Source organism: Branchiostoma floridae, chromosome 2 (assembly GCF_000003815.2).
Source record: "Branchiostoma floridae strain S238N-H82 chromosome 2, Bfl_VNyyK, whole genome shotgun sequence".
Classification (NCBI taxonomy): domain Eukaryota; kingdom Metazoa; phylum Chordata; class Leptocardii; order Amphioxiformes; family Branchiostomatidae; genus Branchiostoma; species Branchiostoma floridae.
This window is the reverse complement of record NC_049980.1, coordinates 26,224,677-26,243,584: the sequence shown is the minus strand read 5'-3', so window position 1 is coordinate 26,243,584 and position 18,908 is coordinate 26,224,677. Positions and strand designations below refer to the sequence as shown.

At 43.4% G+C, this 18,908-nt stretch overlaps 1 protein-coding gene across 12 annotated transcripts in view; it reads right to left on the bottom strand.

Moving 5' to 3' along the window:
* Positions 1-18,908, bottom strand: part of LOC118409584 (semaphorin-1A-like) — an 85,844-nt gene that overhangs the window by 13,602 nt on the left and 53,334 nt on the right. For 8 of the 12 annotated variants that reach the window (XM_035810700.1, XM_035810699.1, XM_035810709.1 and 5 more), the window contains 6 exons: positions 14,133-14,432; positions 11,333-11,465; positions 4,636-4,684; positions 3,860-3,922; positions 3,370-3,471; positions 274-379 (listed from right to left, as the gene is read on the bottom strand). In XM_035810700.1, coding sequence (XP_035666593.1) covers positions 274-379; positions 3,370-3,471; positions 3,860-3,922; positions 4,636-4,684; positions 11,333-11,465; positions 14,133-14,268 — 589 coding nt within the window. In that variant the 5' untranslated portion in view covers positions 14,269-14,432. Of the gene's footprint in view, positions 1-273; positions 380-3,369; positions 3,472-3,859; positions 3,923-4,635; positions 4,685-11,332; positions 11,466-14,132; positions 14,433-16,306; positions 16,475-17,981; positions 18,438-18,908 lie in introns of those variants that run through there. The other 4 variants (XM_035810706.1, XM_035810703.1, XM_035810707.1 and 1 more) reach the window with 4 other exon arrangements.

The following is an 18,908-nucleotide window of genomic DNA, read 5'->3' as shown; positions in this document are numbered from 1 at the left end:
TTTGTTTCATTTCACAAACCCCCAATGGAAATCATAATGCCAGAATTTAATGGGTTACACTGAGAGACTTCTAGAACACAAATACCCCCTCCTCAAGCAAAGCTACTTGCTAGTCAGATTAGATTAGGCAGTACAAGCTAAACATTTGAATGAAACTATTTTGAGCCCTGGATTTGGACTTTAAAAATTTTACAGTGCTTTTAGAAAAACAAAACAAGTGTTGCCTTTGTCTGCGTTAATGTTCAAAAGCATGTCTAAGTGACTTCAGCTTACCTGCGAAGACAGCGGTGTTCTTGTGACTCGGATCAAACGGACATTTCGCGATGCCGGACATGGTGGGTGCTCCGCCGTTGTACGCACGCTCCGAAAACACTTCCAACTGGAAAACACAACACACACTTTCATCATAATCAGCATCATCACAATATCAATGAAAACAGAGTTTGGACAACACAATTTTACAACAGCTGAAAAGGATAAGAAGCCAACTCATGGATTTGTGTACATGTGTTTGGGGTCTTGTAGTCAAAGTTGTGTGATTGGTGTAAAGTCCTTTTGTATGTAGTCTACTAGTAAGTATTTTCAACAGACAATTCACAAGTATTGCATTGGCATTGCGTTGGTTTTAAATAGCTACGAGACATCTATGTAACAGGCATAGTTATGGACCATGATTTATACTGCACTGTATTTTACTAGTATGATGTTTTGAATAAGTGATGGATCTGACTCGACTTGAATCATTTTAACAGTTTGAATAAATTTGTGATATGTAACTTACGATAAGATTGGGACAATGTATAGCACCATGTACGTGAGACAGAGTGATGGAAAGCTCAGGGAAATCCTTTTTGCTGATGGACCATCCTGTCCTGCTATGCTGCCTGTAACAGGAGTGGTCTTGCTTCTCCTGCGTGTTTGCTACCCGCGCTATGAGGTCCCATCTGGCCCTGGTTCAGGTTTATTACCGGCCCTGCAGTTTGTTTTAATGACGCTGAATCTCCCGCCGGACAGCCAGCAAAGGTCATCTGTTCTGCCGCTTCAGTCCTCGGGAAAACCAGCATCAATCCCGGAACCCGCCGCTACGCAGGCTGTGCCTTAACGCACACTGGGTTAGTACTGATGTCAGCAGGGCTCGAAATTTTTTTTTCAATCCTGAACTGATACTTCATCTGTACCAGACATTTTTCTTAACTTGTGTGCCACTTAGATTCTTTGGCTTTCAGTCCAAGATGCTCAAGGACAATGTTTTTCAGCATGCCCCCTCTTTTCTCCCCCTCCCCAATCTGTGTTTTGTTGCACGAGTATTTTCCGCAATGATCGACCCGTTATGCAGCTTGATGCTCGTGCGTAATCGCTGTCGTATGTGCTTCACTCAGGTCAGACCCTGAACTTGACAAATCCATTAGCCGCCCCGACAAACTATTCACTCCTCCCGAGTCCTTTCTCTCTCCCACATCACAGGCGACGTCCCATTCACAGGAAATGAGCAGGAACACTCGGAGCACAATCGCCTTTAGAAACCGTTACCCTGGCAACCGTTTCCCTCACAAAGCACGCTCCCCGAGGGGCCAAGTGTCCTTCCTGGGACGGGAATTAAAGGGTGCTGAGGACGGGGATTCCTGGCTGATCTGTATGAGGAGGAACAACGCTCGTCTGACAGAAGCTCGGCATGAAATTGCTGGTTGTCAGGATGATGCATGGAGGCAGCGGCGGCGGCGTTTTGGCCGCGCTCCCGCGGAAAGGAGCGTCTCGTGATGATTATTTTAATTGCGCGAAGCAGGAGATGACGAATCGGGGTGGCGGCGAGGGGCAGCAGTCGTGAGGAGCGATCCGTCATGTCTTCAGCTCCAAACTTTACAGGACTTCCTCAAACCTCAAACTGCAGTCTAGATCTTGTATTCAGCTTTCCACTTCACACTTTAATCAGGACTTTCTCAAAGCTAAAGCCCCTCTACATGGCCATAGTCATCCACTCTCTCTATACAGCCCTCATGCCCAAATCACTCTCTCTATACAGCCCACACTCACGTAATAGTCCATCATACTGTGGAGAGGTGGTTGTTCTGAATGGTGTAAATTGCAGGTGCAGAATGAGCATCTCTCCCTGTTGTAACCATTTCCAGCACACTCCCTACAGGTTTGGGTCAATCAGACTGATGTCTGGTGCTGTGTGGTGAGCTGTAGTGACGTTCATTCCTCCATGACACAGAGATTGCGGAGTACAATTTAGGTAAGACAAATCTATCAGATGCCACATGGAGCGCAAAAGCTCCCCACAACAACAAAAAAGTTTTCCATCATGCCAACAAAAATGGCAATTACCTGCAGTAAGTGTCCATCATTACTGATCATGGCCAAACCGTCCTGGCATTAGAGACAAGTCTATCAACCAGGGTCATCCAGTATTAAGGGCCCCGTCAGCAGGTGATTTAAGATGGAGACTGTCCAGCAGTTTGGGGGAATGGCAGGCTTAGTGGAAATTACAGGTTGGAGGACTGTCTGGGGGAAGTGATCTTATAAGCCTGAGTTTGAGTTATGGGAGAGACGGACCTCTGGTCTTTAAGGTGAGACTTCAGGGGCTACGCAGGATACATACAATGTAGCTCGTCTTAAATACCTCAGACCTGGCTTCTTTATCTCAGGGGTTCCCCTTAAAGAAAAGGCCCTGACAATCAAGACTCCTTTGCCAGAAGATTGCAGGATCAAGCTTTGACCTCTGACCTACAGGAGGAACTGGTTTCCAAGGATACAGAGGACAAAAGCATTTATCTGGTCTTCACATCTCATGGCAAATCCCAGCACTTTTCGAAATCCTTGCGGTATAGGATAAGTGGTCCAACAGGATGTATATCTAACATAGGTTTTTGTAACAGGCATTTACTGAATACTTAAATTAGGGGCCAGTTTGGCTGGTGTGCGAACAAGTAGTCAGGGTCTAAGGACAGGGTGAAAACTGAATAGGCTCAACTCTGGAAGTGCCAGAACCAATTAACGTCTGTGATTGTCCAGTGACACAGGGAAGCTTATGTTACACATTTAGTAGCCTCAATTCTTAGGATCAGGCTCTGAAAGGGAGAGAAATTGCAGGATAGTGTAGAAAGGTACATTTGTATGTGTGTGTATCATGTTTGGGAAACTGACAGGGTCTAATTATGGTAGGTGTAGTTTAACAAAAGTTTTTAACATAAAAGCGAACTGAAGATGGCATTAAATACAAGAAGGGAAAAGACTAGCTACATACTATACTTGAGGTCGAATAAAGCTTTGGTTCAGATCAAGAGAGTTGTGGAAAACACAGAAGCAAGAAGTGTTGTCTCTCATGCTTCACCAAGGAAATGACACATTGATAAACAAAATGGTGCTTACCGGATAGTCTCGGCATTTCGGGTCGTATGCGTTGGTCCCACACACGAACAGCGTGGAGTCGTTCCTGAGCTCCAGAACGCGGATAAAGTTGTGACACTCGTGCTGCAGGAGACATGGAAGACTTTAGTTTGTTTCTTGACATGGATCTTCTAGGGAACTTACAGCTTAGTATTTTCTATTGCAATATGGACATTAAGGTGCAGTAAATCCAATCATATTTATTTCAACATCATCATATTTGGCTACAGCAATCAACACAACATCATGGCACAACAGTCAATCCCATCATATTTTGTTATCTCTTTGAAATGATGAACATGACCTAAAACAAAGGTTGTCTGATAGATCACAAGTGTGGGATAGAAAATACACACAAAATTTTTGTAACAGAAAGGCCTTTGTGTTGTTTCATGATTTTACTTTCCACACACTCAACTGTGATGCAAGACCACAAAGGTCTTAAGTACCTCTGCCTGATGAGAATACCTACCTTCATCAGTCCCTTCATCTGGCACATGCCCTGGTCATCCTCAGTGGACTTCCACTCAATCTTCTGAAAGAAAGGAATTCTTTTTACCAACATGGCAGAATTTTTTTTACCAACACAGCAGAACAGTCCACAACAACAGCATCTCTACTGCCAAACAACATTCTTACATCCCTTTGTCCTCCTCAGCTTTCTCAAGGGTTAAAGGTTCTTATCTAAGATGAGATCTTCCGCCTGCTTGAGTGGGCAGACCTTGTCTTGTTTTCTGGCTACTTTTCTCTGTTCAAATATCAATTCATCAGTAAGACTCCTGCCACAGAGGCCACTGTGGGGGCAAACAAATGGAGACATGCCAGCCAGGTGCCACTGGGATGTGCTATAGTATGGAGGCTGTTTGCTTTAGACTTCTGCTGATGGACAGGAAACTGCCCTGCCCAGGTAACCTGCAGTGCTGATGACAGATTTAGTGTCTCCCAGTCTAACAGTTCCTTTCTTATAGGAGAAACTGAATCTTCTGTATATTCAATCACTTTGGTTGAGGGTGAAAACATCTTTCACTGCAGCTTCTTACTCTGACAGCTTTTACTTTCACTGCTTCTTACCAATTCAACTTCCACTTTCACAGCTTCTCACCATGACACACATCACTTTCACTGCTTTTTAGCAAGACAACTTTCACTTTCACAGCTTCTTACCATGACACCAATCACTTTCACTTCTTAATTTGTATCCAAGCACCACTGGACAGACCAGAAATGTGCTGACTAGTGACAACTCACCGATCTGAATATCTGGAAGTCGTCAACATCCACCAGGAAGACATGGTTTCTGAAAAACACAAAAAACAAAACACATTACAGGTGAGAAACAGGTATGTTACCCATTCAAAGGACTAGTAAGGAACAGATGTGTACATATTGTTAAGACAGTTTTCAGTCATTTGCACAATCATAACAGCTAGAATTAGTAAAACAGCAATCTGTAATCTGAAAAGAAAAAGGTTTGTGACTAAGCTTTCAGTGCAGTATTTTCTATGGCCACTTTGGATCCAATGGTAATTATTATTGGAATGTCACAAAACTCTACACTATTATCTCCTTGTGCAAAAATGAAGTTATTTCACAGGAGACTGGTTTAAATAGCTTCTCAATGTACTTCTTTCGGAGTTATTTCACAGGGAGACTGGTGTCTCGAGAAGTTGCCTCCTGACAGGGACTTGAGAAAACTGGAGAGGTGGGAAGTCAAACATCGTTTATCACTGGGGAAGGGGGTAAATATTTGAAGACATCTTATCCCTGGCAAGGAGCTGGCTGGGCTCCTTGGGAGGAGAAGGCCAAACTTGGCATGCTTCCCAAGATGCTGGATGTCTTAGTGTGATGAGAGAAGTTTATATTAAGCAGTTCTAGGGGTGATGACATCATACAAGGGATATCCACATGCAAGGCTAGACCAACATCATCATCATCATTGCACATCATTATCATCATCTTTGCAGCATGTCAGTCGTGACAGTGAAACAAACATCACTACATATAGTCAGCAAGATAGTGTGAAGGTCTAACATAAGTGATACTATTACTTAAAGTCAATGAATGTCTGGAAAACAAATCCCATTGGAAAATGATTTATTGGATGAAGGCAGAGGCTCCCATTATCAAATGCAAGTAAACTTCATCTGTGTCACCATTAATAAGAAACAAAATAAATCTCCACACTGATAAAATCCGCCCAAATTTATCACCTAAACACACAGCAGTCTTTAAACATGCCTCGACATTAATCCCAGTTTACCCCGCAGTGAACAAATAAATCATCTCTCAATATTAGCTCAAAACCTCTTAATGGAGCAACTTAAAGGTCATAAGTATTTTTCCCTGTTTGGCTTTTGTCCCCTGAAGTGACCTTGCGTGCTTAGATATGACCTTGAATGTTTAACAGATCTAGTGATAGATATGCATGCAGGTTATTTTCCCTGCGTGTGACGACCCCACGCAGTAGACAACAGGGCAGACAAAGTTTCTTAGCTTCTCCACAACTAAAAACTTGTCAATTAAGGTTTGTCTTAGCGCAGACAGACGTCTAAATTAGGGCTGCTGGCTGCTGTGTGAGGAGGCAGGGCGGGAGGGGAGAGATGGATGGAGGCTGTCAGATCTGAGGACAGGAGGATTTTGTCATGTAATCCCGCGATATTACACGCGGGGTTTGATGAGACCTTTTTCAAACTAGATGCAGCGTTTCCGTAAGCACGAAGTAACAAGGGTTTCTCCACAGGAGTTACAGATGTACACAGTCAACAGTTAACAGGAAAGAATTCTTCCTGGGGGGTTGCAATTTACAATCTTTAAAGTCTTGTTTTCCCCAAGATCAACTTGCTTATGAGCAATCATGAAAGTCTCATCAGAAGTTTGCGGGTTCCTGTAAAATGTAATAACAGCGCTGGAAAAAAAATCACTCCTTGGTAGGAATAAAGAAAACAACCGAGCCAGGAGGCACGTCTAATGTCTGGAGTCTCCATGCTAGGTTTAGCCCCAGCGCCTGTTACTGCGTCTGATCGGCCATTTGTTTGCAAAGCTTTTTGTGACCTGAACGTGAATCTGTGACCCCTGCAGCTGCTATGGAGACAGACCTGCACAAGATTGCTTTCCTGTCTTAAGTTTAGGATTGCTCCTTGGTCCGTCTTAAAGATTACTCTTCTGTTTGTTTGTATTCCTCTTCAAGGCCCTGTCTACAAACAATTAACACAATCTGGATTATTCCGAGATAATATTCTTTATGAAAGCTGATGTGGAGACAGGACCCAGCAAAAAGGGTGTCTTGTATTGCAAGATAAGAGTTTTCTTTTCATCACTTCGGCTCTGAGTGGGAAAATCTGGTCCTTATATAATGCCTACATGTCACTGTAATCAGCCCTGGCACTAAGCTGCTTCAATACACCACTTCTGACAGGTTCTTCCTTTCAAACCTTAATCCATCCTTCCGGCAAACTAAGACTCTGATTAATCCAAGAGGCTTAAAGTCAAGTTCAACAGATTCAGCAGGATGGAATCTGGAGTTGCTGACTCATTCCCCCTCTACATTGTGATTCTACTCCCCTCCCCCCCCCCCCCCCGCCAAAAAGTATCTTCACAATGCCCCCCTCTCCTTGTCCGGATGTGTGTTTGGTCCCAATGCCTAAAATGTTCCTTATACACAAAGCTTGTTATTCTAACTCAGAGATTCCAGCAATTTTAAGCCAGCCAGAAACAACTTTCACCAGAAGTGTGAGTGGGGATAACGATAAATACACAGAACACAGCGTCACGCATCCTTTCTCGCCTTTGGACCTCACCCGCGCCGCTTCCGTAATGGAAAACAGGCAGGACAAAGGTGTGAAAGTGAGCGCAGCGTACAGACGACAGGTAGGACAATAATCAGAGAGCCGTAAAGACAACAAACCCCGAAGTGTGGGCAGGTAAGAAACAAAAAAGTTTAAGGTGCTGAGTGCAGGTACTGGTGTGGGGAGGGCAGGCACATGTACAACGCCTGATAGGGAGACTATTCTTCATACAGTAACAGAGATGTCCCAGTAACAAGAAACAAACACTGTAGCCTACATACAAGAATGATTCACGGTGAAGACGATACACAAGACAACCACCCCCCCCCTCCCCATGGTTCTTGCACACCTATTTGTCAAGCAAGTCACTTCAGACACCACAACAAAATGATATGACAGGAGGAAATGGCAAAACTTCTTCCCAGTCTTGCTTGCTACCATCTGCTACTTATCTATTGCTAATTATCTCCCTCATTCTTCTAAAATACTACGGTAGTACATCCATGGGTTTTAGAAGAATCTGGGGGATACTAGTTACATGTTACAATTTCAAGTTCACAGTGCTGACACTGTGACAGGGTCTAGCTGACGATAACAGGTGTTTTGTATGTATAACCTTCATGGGGGGGGGGCTCTCTATATATGCATAAACAGGATGTGGACAGATACCTTCAAAGATGGGCAAGTAGACTTAAAAAATGAACACAAAACATGTATTAGTACAGTGTGTACAAAACACACATTTAAACAACACCACAAGTATGCAAGAACAGTAGCTTTACTAAACTTTTTTTTTACCTGGGCCAGAGAAAAAGTGTGCTTTTCTGAATCAAAAATGTGCTCCTGTCCTGGTGACAGAAAACTTGGACAAGGATTTGTTTAGGGATAGGATAATGATTAACTTAAATAAGGAAATCTTTCTGTTTCCATTCATGAATGATTCATAGTAATAGAGGGTTGGGTTTTATGTCAGAGGTAAGACAATTGTTCGAACGTTTGATGCATGACTAACTTTAAGGTAGGGCAATGCCTGGCACTACAGGAGAATGGGTTACTGAGGTGGGGCGTGCAGGTACACACATCAGAAGGAAGCGGGTCGTGTAGGGTCGGGAAGTTTGCCATTGAAAGGAAGTGGGTTATATGCCAGAACCACTCCTTTACGGGGAAGTGGTTCTTGCCAGATTATTATAATCAATTAATTAATCCCATCAAGGCAGGAAACAGTAATATCATTAATGAGGGGATTAAGATTTGCTGGAGGTTTCCTGTTAGCATTTCTGCATAATTAAAGCTCCACCCTCATCTCAGCACTCCATCTCTTTATCAATTCCATTAGTGCAGAAATAAGGAATGCTCAGGGGAAATTCCAACAGGAGAAAGGCAGGAATTTCTGCGGTGTTTCCATATTGTGTTCCATTGATGTTGTTGGAATTTAATTTGGTCCATGAGAGTAAGATCAGTAGGTGCAGAGAGAAGGGCCCAGAGGAACATCAAACTGCAGTTACAGAAACATGGCTGTGTCCCTAGGGTAGTAGCCTATTTCCTTCCCCTTAGATTGACATTGACAGATTAGGGTTTGTAATATTGTTTTAGTTTAGGTCAGGGCTGATCATTTGGATATGACAAACAAGTTTTTGATACAATTAAGTGTGACACATTCGCTGGGGAGAAAGAGACAAGCACACACTTTTACTTTGTGCCACCAAGAGTTGAGGTTGTCTATCATTGGCATTAGTCATGCTGCTTTTTTTTGTAAGTAGAATTTCTCAGAGCAATGTAAGAACAACTTTTACTACTAGTTGTAGAAGTGTCCTGTGTCCAAGGATTTAGGACAAGGTAGACAGGATGAAATTTTGATTGATTTAAAAGTAACATGGAGTAAATCAGCTTGTCTATCAGCCGGATCCCCAAGGTTTGTTTTGTTGGGAATGTTGATCCCTTCTCAAGCTGCATTCCCTGGAGTAACGCCAGGAATGGCAGGAATACTGGAGGCCCATTCTGATGTTTGGAGTCACAATAGGGCTTTTGAGTTATGAGTTATGACAAAGAATCAGATCCCCTGGTTTGGCTCTCTATCAGGATTACAGCACTTCAGTCTGGAATTTTCACATCACATATTTTCCACAGAGCTGACTACCTTTATACCTTATCAAATTGCTTCATCAACACTTCACCACCTTCTAAGATTCCCCAACATAGTTACATAAACCTGACTTTTGGGTTCTCTTGCTTACAGACATTTTTCACCCAAAATTTTGTACTAGAATGCTAGTCTGACATGACTGTGTGCAGGCAGGAAAGCCAAAAGTACAAGATATGGTAGTTTGATGATGATGATGATGATAGTTCATACTGCTCCTGCATGCCATTGCAGATGATCATGTCCAGTATGTTATTGTTACCTGAATTTACAACAAGACCAAAGCTGTGAGTGGAGAGAGCAACATTTATCTGCACAGCTTTCAGGAGTTTGGGGCTTTATCAGGAGATCCATTAGTGAGGTTCTCAGAAACTATCCTGTATATGTTGAACATGACCTTGCCTTCACCAGACAGCTCCATCAGCTTCTATAATATCCCTCCTGGGGAACTTTACCTGCAGGCTACAGTAATTATTTGCCCAACATCAGAACACACAATACTCTTATTGTGACACGGCAGCAGGCTAATGGTTACAATCCCGATCCTGTCACCCCCAGGGAAGGCCAGAGTGGCCTGACCCTCCCCGCCACCTGCTGGTGGTACCACCCTGCATCAGTGACGGCTGACTCATGGGAAGTCTGACCCCTAACCTCTGACCCAGGTCATTCCCCACTGGGCTGCTGATAGGATGATTGATGGTACAGGCTTGAGTGGAGCCCAACAATGGCTGGTTTGCATTACAATACTGTAACATCAGGCCTTGTACTGGCCATGCTTCAACTGAAGCCACTCTGGGCTGCTGCACAAGGCAGCCTTTGTTGTTCAAAATCATGTTCCTGTACAATACAGGTATTCAGGATTCTGTGGGCATAACAAGTGGAGAAAAACAGTCTGAAGTATGAAACCACTTTACTTCAAAATCACGTTTACAACGGTTAACAATAGTTCACCTCAAGATTAAATTTTCCATCCTGTTTCAAGCTCTCAAAAAAGTTGGAGAAAAATAAAATAAAATTTTTAAAAAAGGTCAGGCTTTTTCTACTTGACCTAACTTTAGTGTCCATTTACTGTCAGTTGGGAGACAGCAATATTCCTGACCTGTTTGGGGGTTATGTCAAAAGAAATAACTTCAAATTTACCACTAGGGAAAATTTGGCCTCTATCCAAAATAGTAAATGTCCTCACTTGTTCATCTGCCTTTCCCTGACATTTGCAGACCCTGACCTCTAACCCTGCAGCATTTAGCCCTGTCATTTTGAAGCCTAGCTCTAACCAAGCCTGGCAGTGACAGGGGTAGCCTGGAAGCCAGACTGATTCTAGGGTTTGTAAAGACCAGCTTCTGGTTCCAGGGACAACATGCCCTCATTAAAATTTACCCATAGTGCCTGAGTTACACCATACGAACTGTGGTAAAATTTTCTTGGAGGCATGTTGGCCCTAAAACTCAAAGGGGCTGGCCAGTGGCAACCCTGGAAACAGTCTGGTGTCCAGGCTACAAAAGGGTAGAGTTGGGGCTGTTAGAACTTGGAGCTTTCTTTATTGGCTGCACATTATTACATCACCTTCATAACAGCCTGTCTGATATGTCATTACCTGACATCAGACTTGCATAGAATTTATTAGAAGTTTGTACTATTTGTCAAACTTTCCAATCTTGTTCTTTTCTTGCAAAGTACTTTTGTGCTTGTCTCACAAGCAAATCATTGATTCAAAGTGACAGTCAACAAAAAAAGTAATAAAACATAGCTGCCTGGAATACTTTATCAAAATCCTAGCTTAAAACTAACTGACAGATATTCACAAAACTTCCAGAGCTTCATAAATCTGCAACATCTGAGCGACACAAATCTGCATTGGACCTGACTGAAATCTGTGACATCATCAAAAGTTGTTTCTTTGTACTCCCTCACACAGACGATGGCACAAGACATTTTCAGCTGTCCTAGTTTCACCAACACAAACTTTATGATTGATAGAGAAAAATTGACATCAATGCGCTATCATAGTTGCAAAACTTACTTCGCTCCCAACAAGAGGTGGTTCCTTCCATCGTACGCCAGCTCCCTCAGCAGCTGGAACTCGTAGTTGTGCGAGCAGTTCGAAAACTCGTCATTGTGCCGATGTCCACAGAAAACCTCATATTCAGGTGATCCTGGCAGAAAACAAAACGGGAAATATTCATCCTGCAAATATACACACACAAAAATCGTAGCCTTCCAGTCAGTCATGCCTTCTCTTCCATAGTTTGGAAATGCCGCAAAACTTTCATTCAAGAGACAACATGTTCCCAGATAACACTATTTAGGACATTCATGAACATGGTAGGCACTAATTTTCGTTTTTTACAAGACGACTTTATCAACGTGGCTTGTTTGTCACAATTTTCTCCTCGCCCATCAAAGTGTGGACTGTCTCCTGGCATTTTTCTTGCTCAATTTGTGATTCTATGAAGAAGTTGTGCCATCCTAAAGGTGGGCTGCTACAAACTTTTACCCCCAACTTTCTGTCTAACTTTTAATTCCCATTTTCTGTGGGAACTGAGGCTCGGAGATCCTCTCATTTCTCATTCCCTGGAGCAGCCTTCAGATCTGTTCACCTTCCTTTAGAACATTTACTCCTCAAGTCACCCTGAAAATAAGTCGCCTTAACTCTTCAGCCCTCTTCATCCGAGAGGCACATCTTTTCATGTCTCCATAATTCCTCAGTCTGCTCTTTAATCCGGGACACGATTGCTTATTTATAGCCAACTTGAATCTGAGCGGAGGAACGTGGCCTCATGCGCCGCACTCTGCCACTCAGCCAGCGATAAAGCTCGGCCCCTTCTGATCATTTCCTTTTAACGAATCCCCAAAGACGCCATGATCACAGCGGAGGGGACCACTTCGCCAAAAAGCTTTCTCCGCGTCGCGCGGAATGGTCGCTTTATGGGCTGAATGGGAAGATGTTTCCCTTCCATTCAATAAGTGGGAGCCGGGAGAGTTCCTAAGTGCCTGCTGATTTGGAAACAGTTTGAGGATTGCAGTGTTTGGAGGTTTCCTTTGAGTTAGGGACCCTGTAGTGGCTACAGGATGTATAAGTACAAACCTACCTATGAAGGGACACAAAAAAATCTGACACAGAACTATTAACTTTGTTCATGGGCATCATAAAGCCCCAAATTTAGCAATATGAAAATGAAGGGCTAGGAGTAACACTTCTAAGTGGTTATGAATAATATCGATCCCTGAAACTGAGTTTGCCTTGAGGTACAGGCCATTTTCCAAGTTGATATTGCAGTTCCGAATTATCAGATTCTGTTCTTGAACCCCGTGAAGCAACTAATGAGATTGGTGGGGAGTGACACTAGGTTTTAAGAATGGAATCCTTCCTTCCCCATTTCTATGCAGCCTGCGGCTCCCTTTCCCGTGCCTTCTGCACTGATCAGTATTCAGCAGCAGACTCTGTAACTACAGGTTAAGGACTTATACATTATTTACTGCATCTATCGGATTTCTCCTGGCTCCGTTGTTATAAAGTCTTTATAATACGATATTCAGGAAACACGCAGCAACGCTGACATCAACATTCAGGGCAGCGATGTGCACCAAATGTCTCTCATGGGTACAATTACTGAACATCCTACTCCCTGTGTAGACTCATGTTATATGTTATATCTGTCAATGTGAGGTCTGACTTTTTTTCAAGGGTAGTTTTCATTCATAATTCATGTTTCTACACAAGCCCTGTTTGGTGTAGATCAGCATTTAGTCTAATGTCAAGTCAATACATTTAAAATGAACATTGAACTGTTTTTTGAACTTTCAAAAAATGCTTTCAAATATTTTCAAGTGTTTTAATTTCTTGAAAGTATCTTTTTCTGCACAGCACCATGTCCTGGCCTGAACCAGACTTACAGTGTTAGCATCAAGTCTCAGCTGTTAAAAACAAACAAAAACTTTCACAGCCTATTTTGCTGAATGTAGCATTCTGGACTGGTGGAATATGAAACAGTGGGCAAGACAGAATTAAGATTCCAAGTAGCCTAAGCCGAAGTGAGCCACTGACAGTTCCTGAATAATTCATACCAACATCACTGCTGGGATCAGGGCAGGATGACCTCACATCACCATAGCAACATACAGTTCCATTGGCCAAGCAAGGTCACCCTAACATGGGGTTGGGGGGGGGGGGGGGGGGTGCTATATGTATATATTTCCTCCCTGTATTTTCACACCTGCTGAGGCTTCCTGTGCACTATGTGTATGTTTGCACACAGTGATAAGGAAATCCTACACAGACATATTTGGAGTGGATTCAGGTACAGCAAAACTAACACCAGATGTAAAAATACTCCCAGGATTTTGTTAGGACTCATGCAGTCTGCTACAAAAACAAAATAATGGAAGTTCTGAAATTTTCTATTTAGGAAAATGTCTAAACACTAGATTTTCTTTCTAACATCATTTCATAACTCTAAGCTTTCATACAGGCAGTGCTCATTTTTGTGGTGGAATATCACATGAATCATGATGTTATACTTGTAGCGTTTGAATATAAATTATAATGCATAGTAACCAAATGCCGTTTGTGAATGTTTGGTTTACCATACTTTAGGCATCAATTTCAGTATCTATCTATACTGTATGGTTCATGATTTTGAACATTTATCTTTCTGCGGGTAAAATGTCACACACGAGATGTGATGTATAAGCTATAGTGCGTTCTACATTAGGTCTAAGTTATATAGTGTTTATCTTGGCTGTATCATGTATGGCACATAATGTATGTATAAGTTACACTCTTCTACATTAATAGCTTTATCATCCTACAGTGTATTTACCTTCAGTGTAAGGGATCTGGTGCAGTGGGTACAGGTCCTCCGGGAAACCACCACATAACGAGCTCAGGTTCGTTAACAGCACTAATAAAGCTCCAGTCAGAGCAGAGAGTCTTCTGGCAAGCTGCGTTGGATACATCGTCAGTCTCTGATTAAACAGCTCTACAGTTCAGCTACAGTTCACTACAGTTCAGGTGGTGTTGGGTTATATCCTAGTCAGCGGCTGGTAAAACAGTCCGGTAGTCCCAACACTGCGGTTCCTTTTTTGTCTTAGTTCACAGGTTACAACTCAGCACTGGAGCCCTGGAGAAACACAGAGAAAAGAAAAGAGTTTAGAACAGATTAAAATATCATGGAAACTTCAATTAAGGCAGAGTATGAAGCTTTAGTTTAACATGTAACTGGTGTAATGTGAAAGATGACAGAACCATCCCTCTAAAAACTGCAACTAATCTAATGAACGTAATAATCATGTGATTTCTTATAAGTTCTCAGTGCAAAAAGGACATATAATCATTCAAACAACCATAACAATAACACAAAACCAAATGTAAGAAGTCAAATACAAGCTTTCCAAGTTCACAGGTAGCCAAGGGTAACAAATGTACAACATATGGAGCACATGGCACATGACAGGGCAAAGCTGGACTGTGAACTGTTGTGGAGATAATTCCACTTGAACAATCCCAGAGCTAAGATAAATAATCAGTACAAGGTACACAGTCCCTCCCCTGCAGATTAGTCAGGCAGATACCTGGGAATCAACCATAGGAACAATAAACAGGCCTGCTCAGGATTACGCCAACTTCCCAGTGAGATAGCGCCAGTACTATGACAAGCTACAGACCATATAAACAAGAACCGCAGCTACATATCAGTACATTACACACATAGCACGTCATACCAACAACAGTACCCAATTTCGATGGGACAAATGTATGAGCTACAGATCAGATACGACAGGATTAGATATCTGCACATCTTGTAGAAGGCAGAACATGAACATACATAATGAAGCAGTTTGTAGAATTCCAACAAACACTGTGCATGGCTATAGCTATAGCTACAGTACAACATTTCTGTCAAATTCTGAGTAGGATATGAAGCTTTCACGATACTGCATCCACTCTCGGCAGGCAGAAATGAAAGCAGACAGGAGGAACGCAGAATAAATGTGGGGAATTACCAACGTTTTCTACTCTGCTCTGCCGTTATTTGATTACATGGCTTGATAAGGCAGCCCTGTCGCTCCAAAATGGAATTACGCCATGATTCCACCGTGAATAAATACACCCCGACGTAAGCGTAATTCCCAGATATGCATTATCTAAAGTCCCGACTGTCGGAGCAATGAAAATCTCATCTCTGTACACAGGAAATCGATGTTGTGCAAATTTCGCCCGCAGTTCATCGCCTGGAGTCCTGGTTAATCGGTAACCAGCTGTCAGGCAGGGCTGGTAACTGTTCCAACTGCCACTGGACAACGTTGGTCCAAAATCTCAACATTTTGGCACCGACTGACATCACAGATCTTTCCTACAGACATGTACCTGTCATAACTGACTCTACATATACACAGAACAGCACAAGAGAAGGCACGCTTTCTTCCCCATGTCGGCTTTTTTCTGGGATCAACCTTTAAATTAAAAACCAGATTTACCTGTTCTAAGTCCGATGACCTCATCTCCAAACTAAACAACACGAAAAACTCACCTTCAATAAATACCCCCGGTTCAGGAAACACTTCCCAAACCTACTTCCCACCAGAACATCCTATTTCCCCTCCCTTTCGCTGCCCAGAGGATACGAACCCATAGGAAATTGAAAGGTACAAAACAGGTATGGAGACAATAGGGGGGTTGGACAATTGGGTAATTCTCAGGAGGTTAAACGTTTCATTAACATGTGTCTGACACATCACACCACAACCAGCATTTACTCACTCCTAGTGATTAAAAATCCAACGGAACACACAGATGCTCATAACCAACGTCACAACTGTCTACCTGCGCAGGGCCAACTTTCCGGTTGAGCCACCGGCCGTTTAAACTGCACCTTCCTAAGTAAACACAGTAAGCTCCCATTTTCTGTCCCTACACTCTGTATACACCACTGCACTAACAGATCTCGGTTCTCAGGATCCACTACAACACTGCCCAAAGACTCCACAAACTCACCTTACCACAGCCAAGGAGTGGAGTAGGAACTTCTTCAGAATCCAAGGAACTTTTAAAGCTGCTTTAAGTAATTAGGTAGGTTCCCAGGAAATGACTTGGTAGTTTCCTTGGCCGTTGCTCAACTCATTTTACTACTTATCAACCCTGGGTGAGTAAACAGGCAGCCAAATATGGGCATAGGTGGTCGACCCCATGTCAGGCCTGTCAAGCCTCATTTGCATGACAGGGCTGATAGTATCTCTCCCCTGGAGGGCAGCCAGGCTGCACAACAGCAACAAAACCTGCCTCCTATCTCATCTACTCAACTTGCCTGCCCCCTCCTCACCACTGCAGGTCTGGCTACTCCAGATGCCAGCTGATTTAGCTGCTTCTCTGGTGATTTCTGAGCCTTTTTCTGCACAGACTGTAGAGCCAAAGGTCTGGTGTGAGTAATGAGTTTGGCTTGCCCCAGGCATGGTTTTAATCAGGACTGAGACAAGCATGTGGCCATGCGTCAGTCTGGCTGATAGCAGTGGTCACACTCCCCCTGGGGCGTGGGGCGGAGCACTGCTTACAGCTGAAGCCTGCTACGTCACAGCTAGGGGGCTACGTCACCATTACATCAATGGCAATGTGCACTGTTTAGTGCATAATTTTGTACACAAATATTAACCCTTGGCAGACTGCCATTTGTGTCCACTGTGCCGTGTTTGCTGGCCTCTCGGTGCAGAACTAATCTGTGCCCCGTCCAGCGTGTGAGTAAGCAGCCCAAATATTTCACAACTTGCTGGGACCTGCATGCAGGTAAACACCACAGACTGGCCTGCTTGGTGAACTGTGTTGACTTTGCCCCTAGTTAATTAGAACAGACTCATCTATACTGTAGACAGGCCAGCAATACAACAGAACACCAGACTAGTTTCTGTACCAACGCACAGCCTACAAGATACAACATAATATAAACAGTAGATCTCTATATGCAAATGTCTACTTGAACTATTGGTAAAGCCAGTTCAGCCAGCCAATTTTCTATCCCGAATAATGCACAACACGCAATACTCGGTGAAATAGTGGATCTGACCCTTATAATTACCTCGTCAGCCTACAGGCTTGATGAATCATGAATAAAAAAAGCTCAAACATGAAACACTGTAACATTCTAAGTGTGAGTAATTAAGGACGTTCTATATTAACCTCCTTGGTGTGAGCAGTTCTGCAAAAATTATGTGATATCATTTCTCACCAGGAAGGCAAATTCCACCTCTGTAACTTAAACGTAACAGACTTAGCTACAGAGCTGCAGAATTTGTGCTAAACAAGAGATACAGGGCATACCTAAAGGCCAGATTTCCCTTTTTTTTATGTACCATTTTACACAGTGAGCCCAGGACATTTCTAACTCTTGCCCCCCTCCCCATCAGCTTGTGACATATTGTTGAAATCTGGCCTGGTTATTACAGCCCATTTTCATGGCGCTGCCACATCTACATAACAAAAGGGCGAGAGAACAGCCATTACTGTCTCCTGTATTGTGCAAAACCTGCTATTTTGTAGCAGCAGGAGGCCGCATGCATGGCAGAATGGAGGCTCAATTCGCTGTGAATACAACTGCAACTATAGGCATCCGATTAACACATAACACAACATATGCTGTTAGTGGGACTATCATACATATGTAAGCATTGGGCTTGTTTACCTCAGCATGAAGGCCTCACAAAATTAGATGCATCAGTCTTGCCTGCAAACAATGTTGCAAACCCAGCCAGTGTTGCACAAGTTGTAGTTCCTCAACAGATAAAGCTCCAGGTGTGAACAGAAACACACACAGGCCTGTGGGAGACAAGAGTCCCAGCCTTGTCCCGTATCTGGTTTAAGTCGAGTTTCCTTCCCCAGCGTTCCACAGACCTGGTTTCACCGCTTGATTCCCACGCGCACAAAATCCACCCGGCCGGCAACAACAACAATATTCCTGCAGCAGGGACAACACCGCTTCCCGCATAGGATCACAAGGAACAACAGAGCAGCACAGCCTCGCCGGCCTCGCCTCTCCAGGAGCTCAGGCGGGATATCCTGGGTACAAACAAAGCCTGCAGCAGCCGTAATCAGGACCCAACCATCAGGCTGACTGGGTCTGTCTGGGGCTGGCAGCTTGGAGCCTGCACCAGGGGGAGGGGCAGCAGGAGGGGTACCCACTGTAAACATGCCCTCATTAGGCCACACCAAGTTAGTAGTTTGGTTCTTTGGTTCAGCAAAATGTCTATAAAGTTAAATAGAAGGATGGAGAAAAAAAGCCTTGAATGTGGCTGTATTGACTATCTGAAACTGTGTACCAGACTGTGTTTATGTAATCTTCCAGTAATTCTTTGTCAATTCAAGAACCAACAAATTGCACTGGTGTGGCCTTCTCCTGGGGAGTGTGTACAATGATGCAGCACTAGGGGGAGGGGCAAAGGCAGTAAAAATGCGCTCATTAGCCTGTGTAGTGCAGGATAATGCAGGAATGATACACAATGCTTCCTGTACACCAAACATCAGGCTCTATAGGAAGGGAAATGAGCCTGGTTGATTGTGTGAACAACCAACAATAAAGGGGGAATTAATCCAGATGAACTACAAAGCAAGT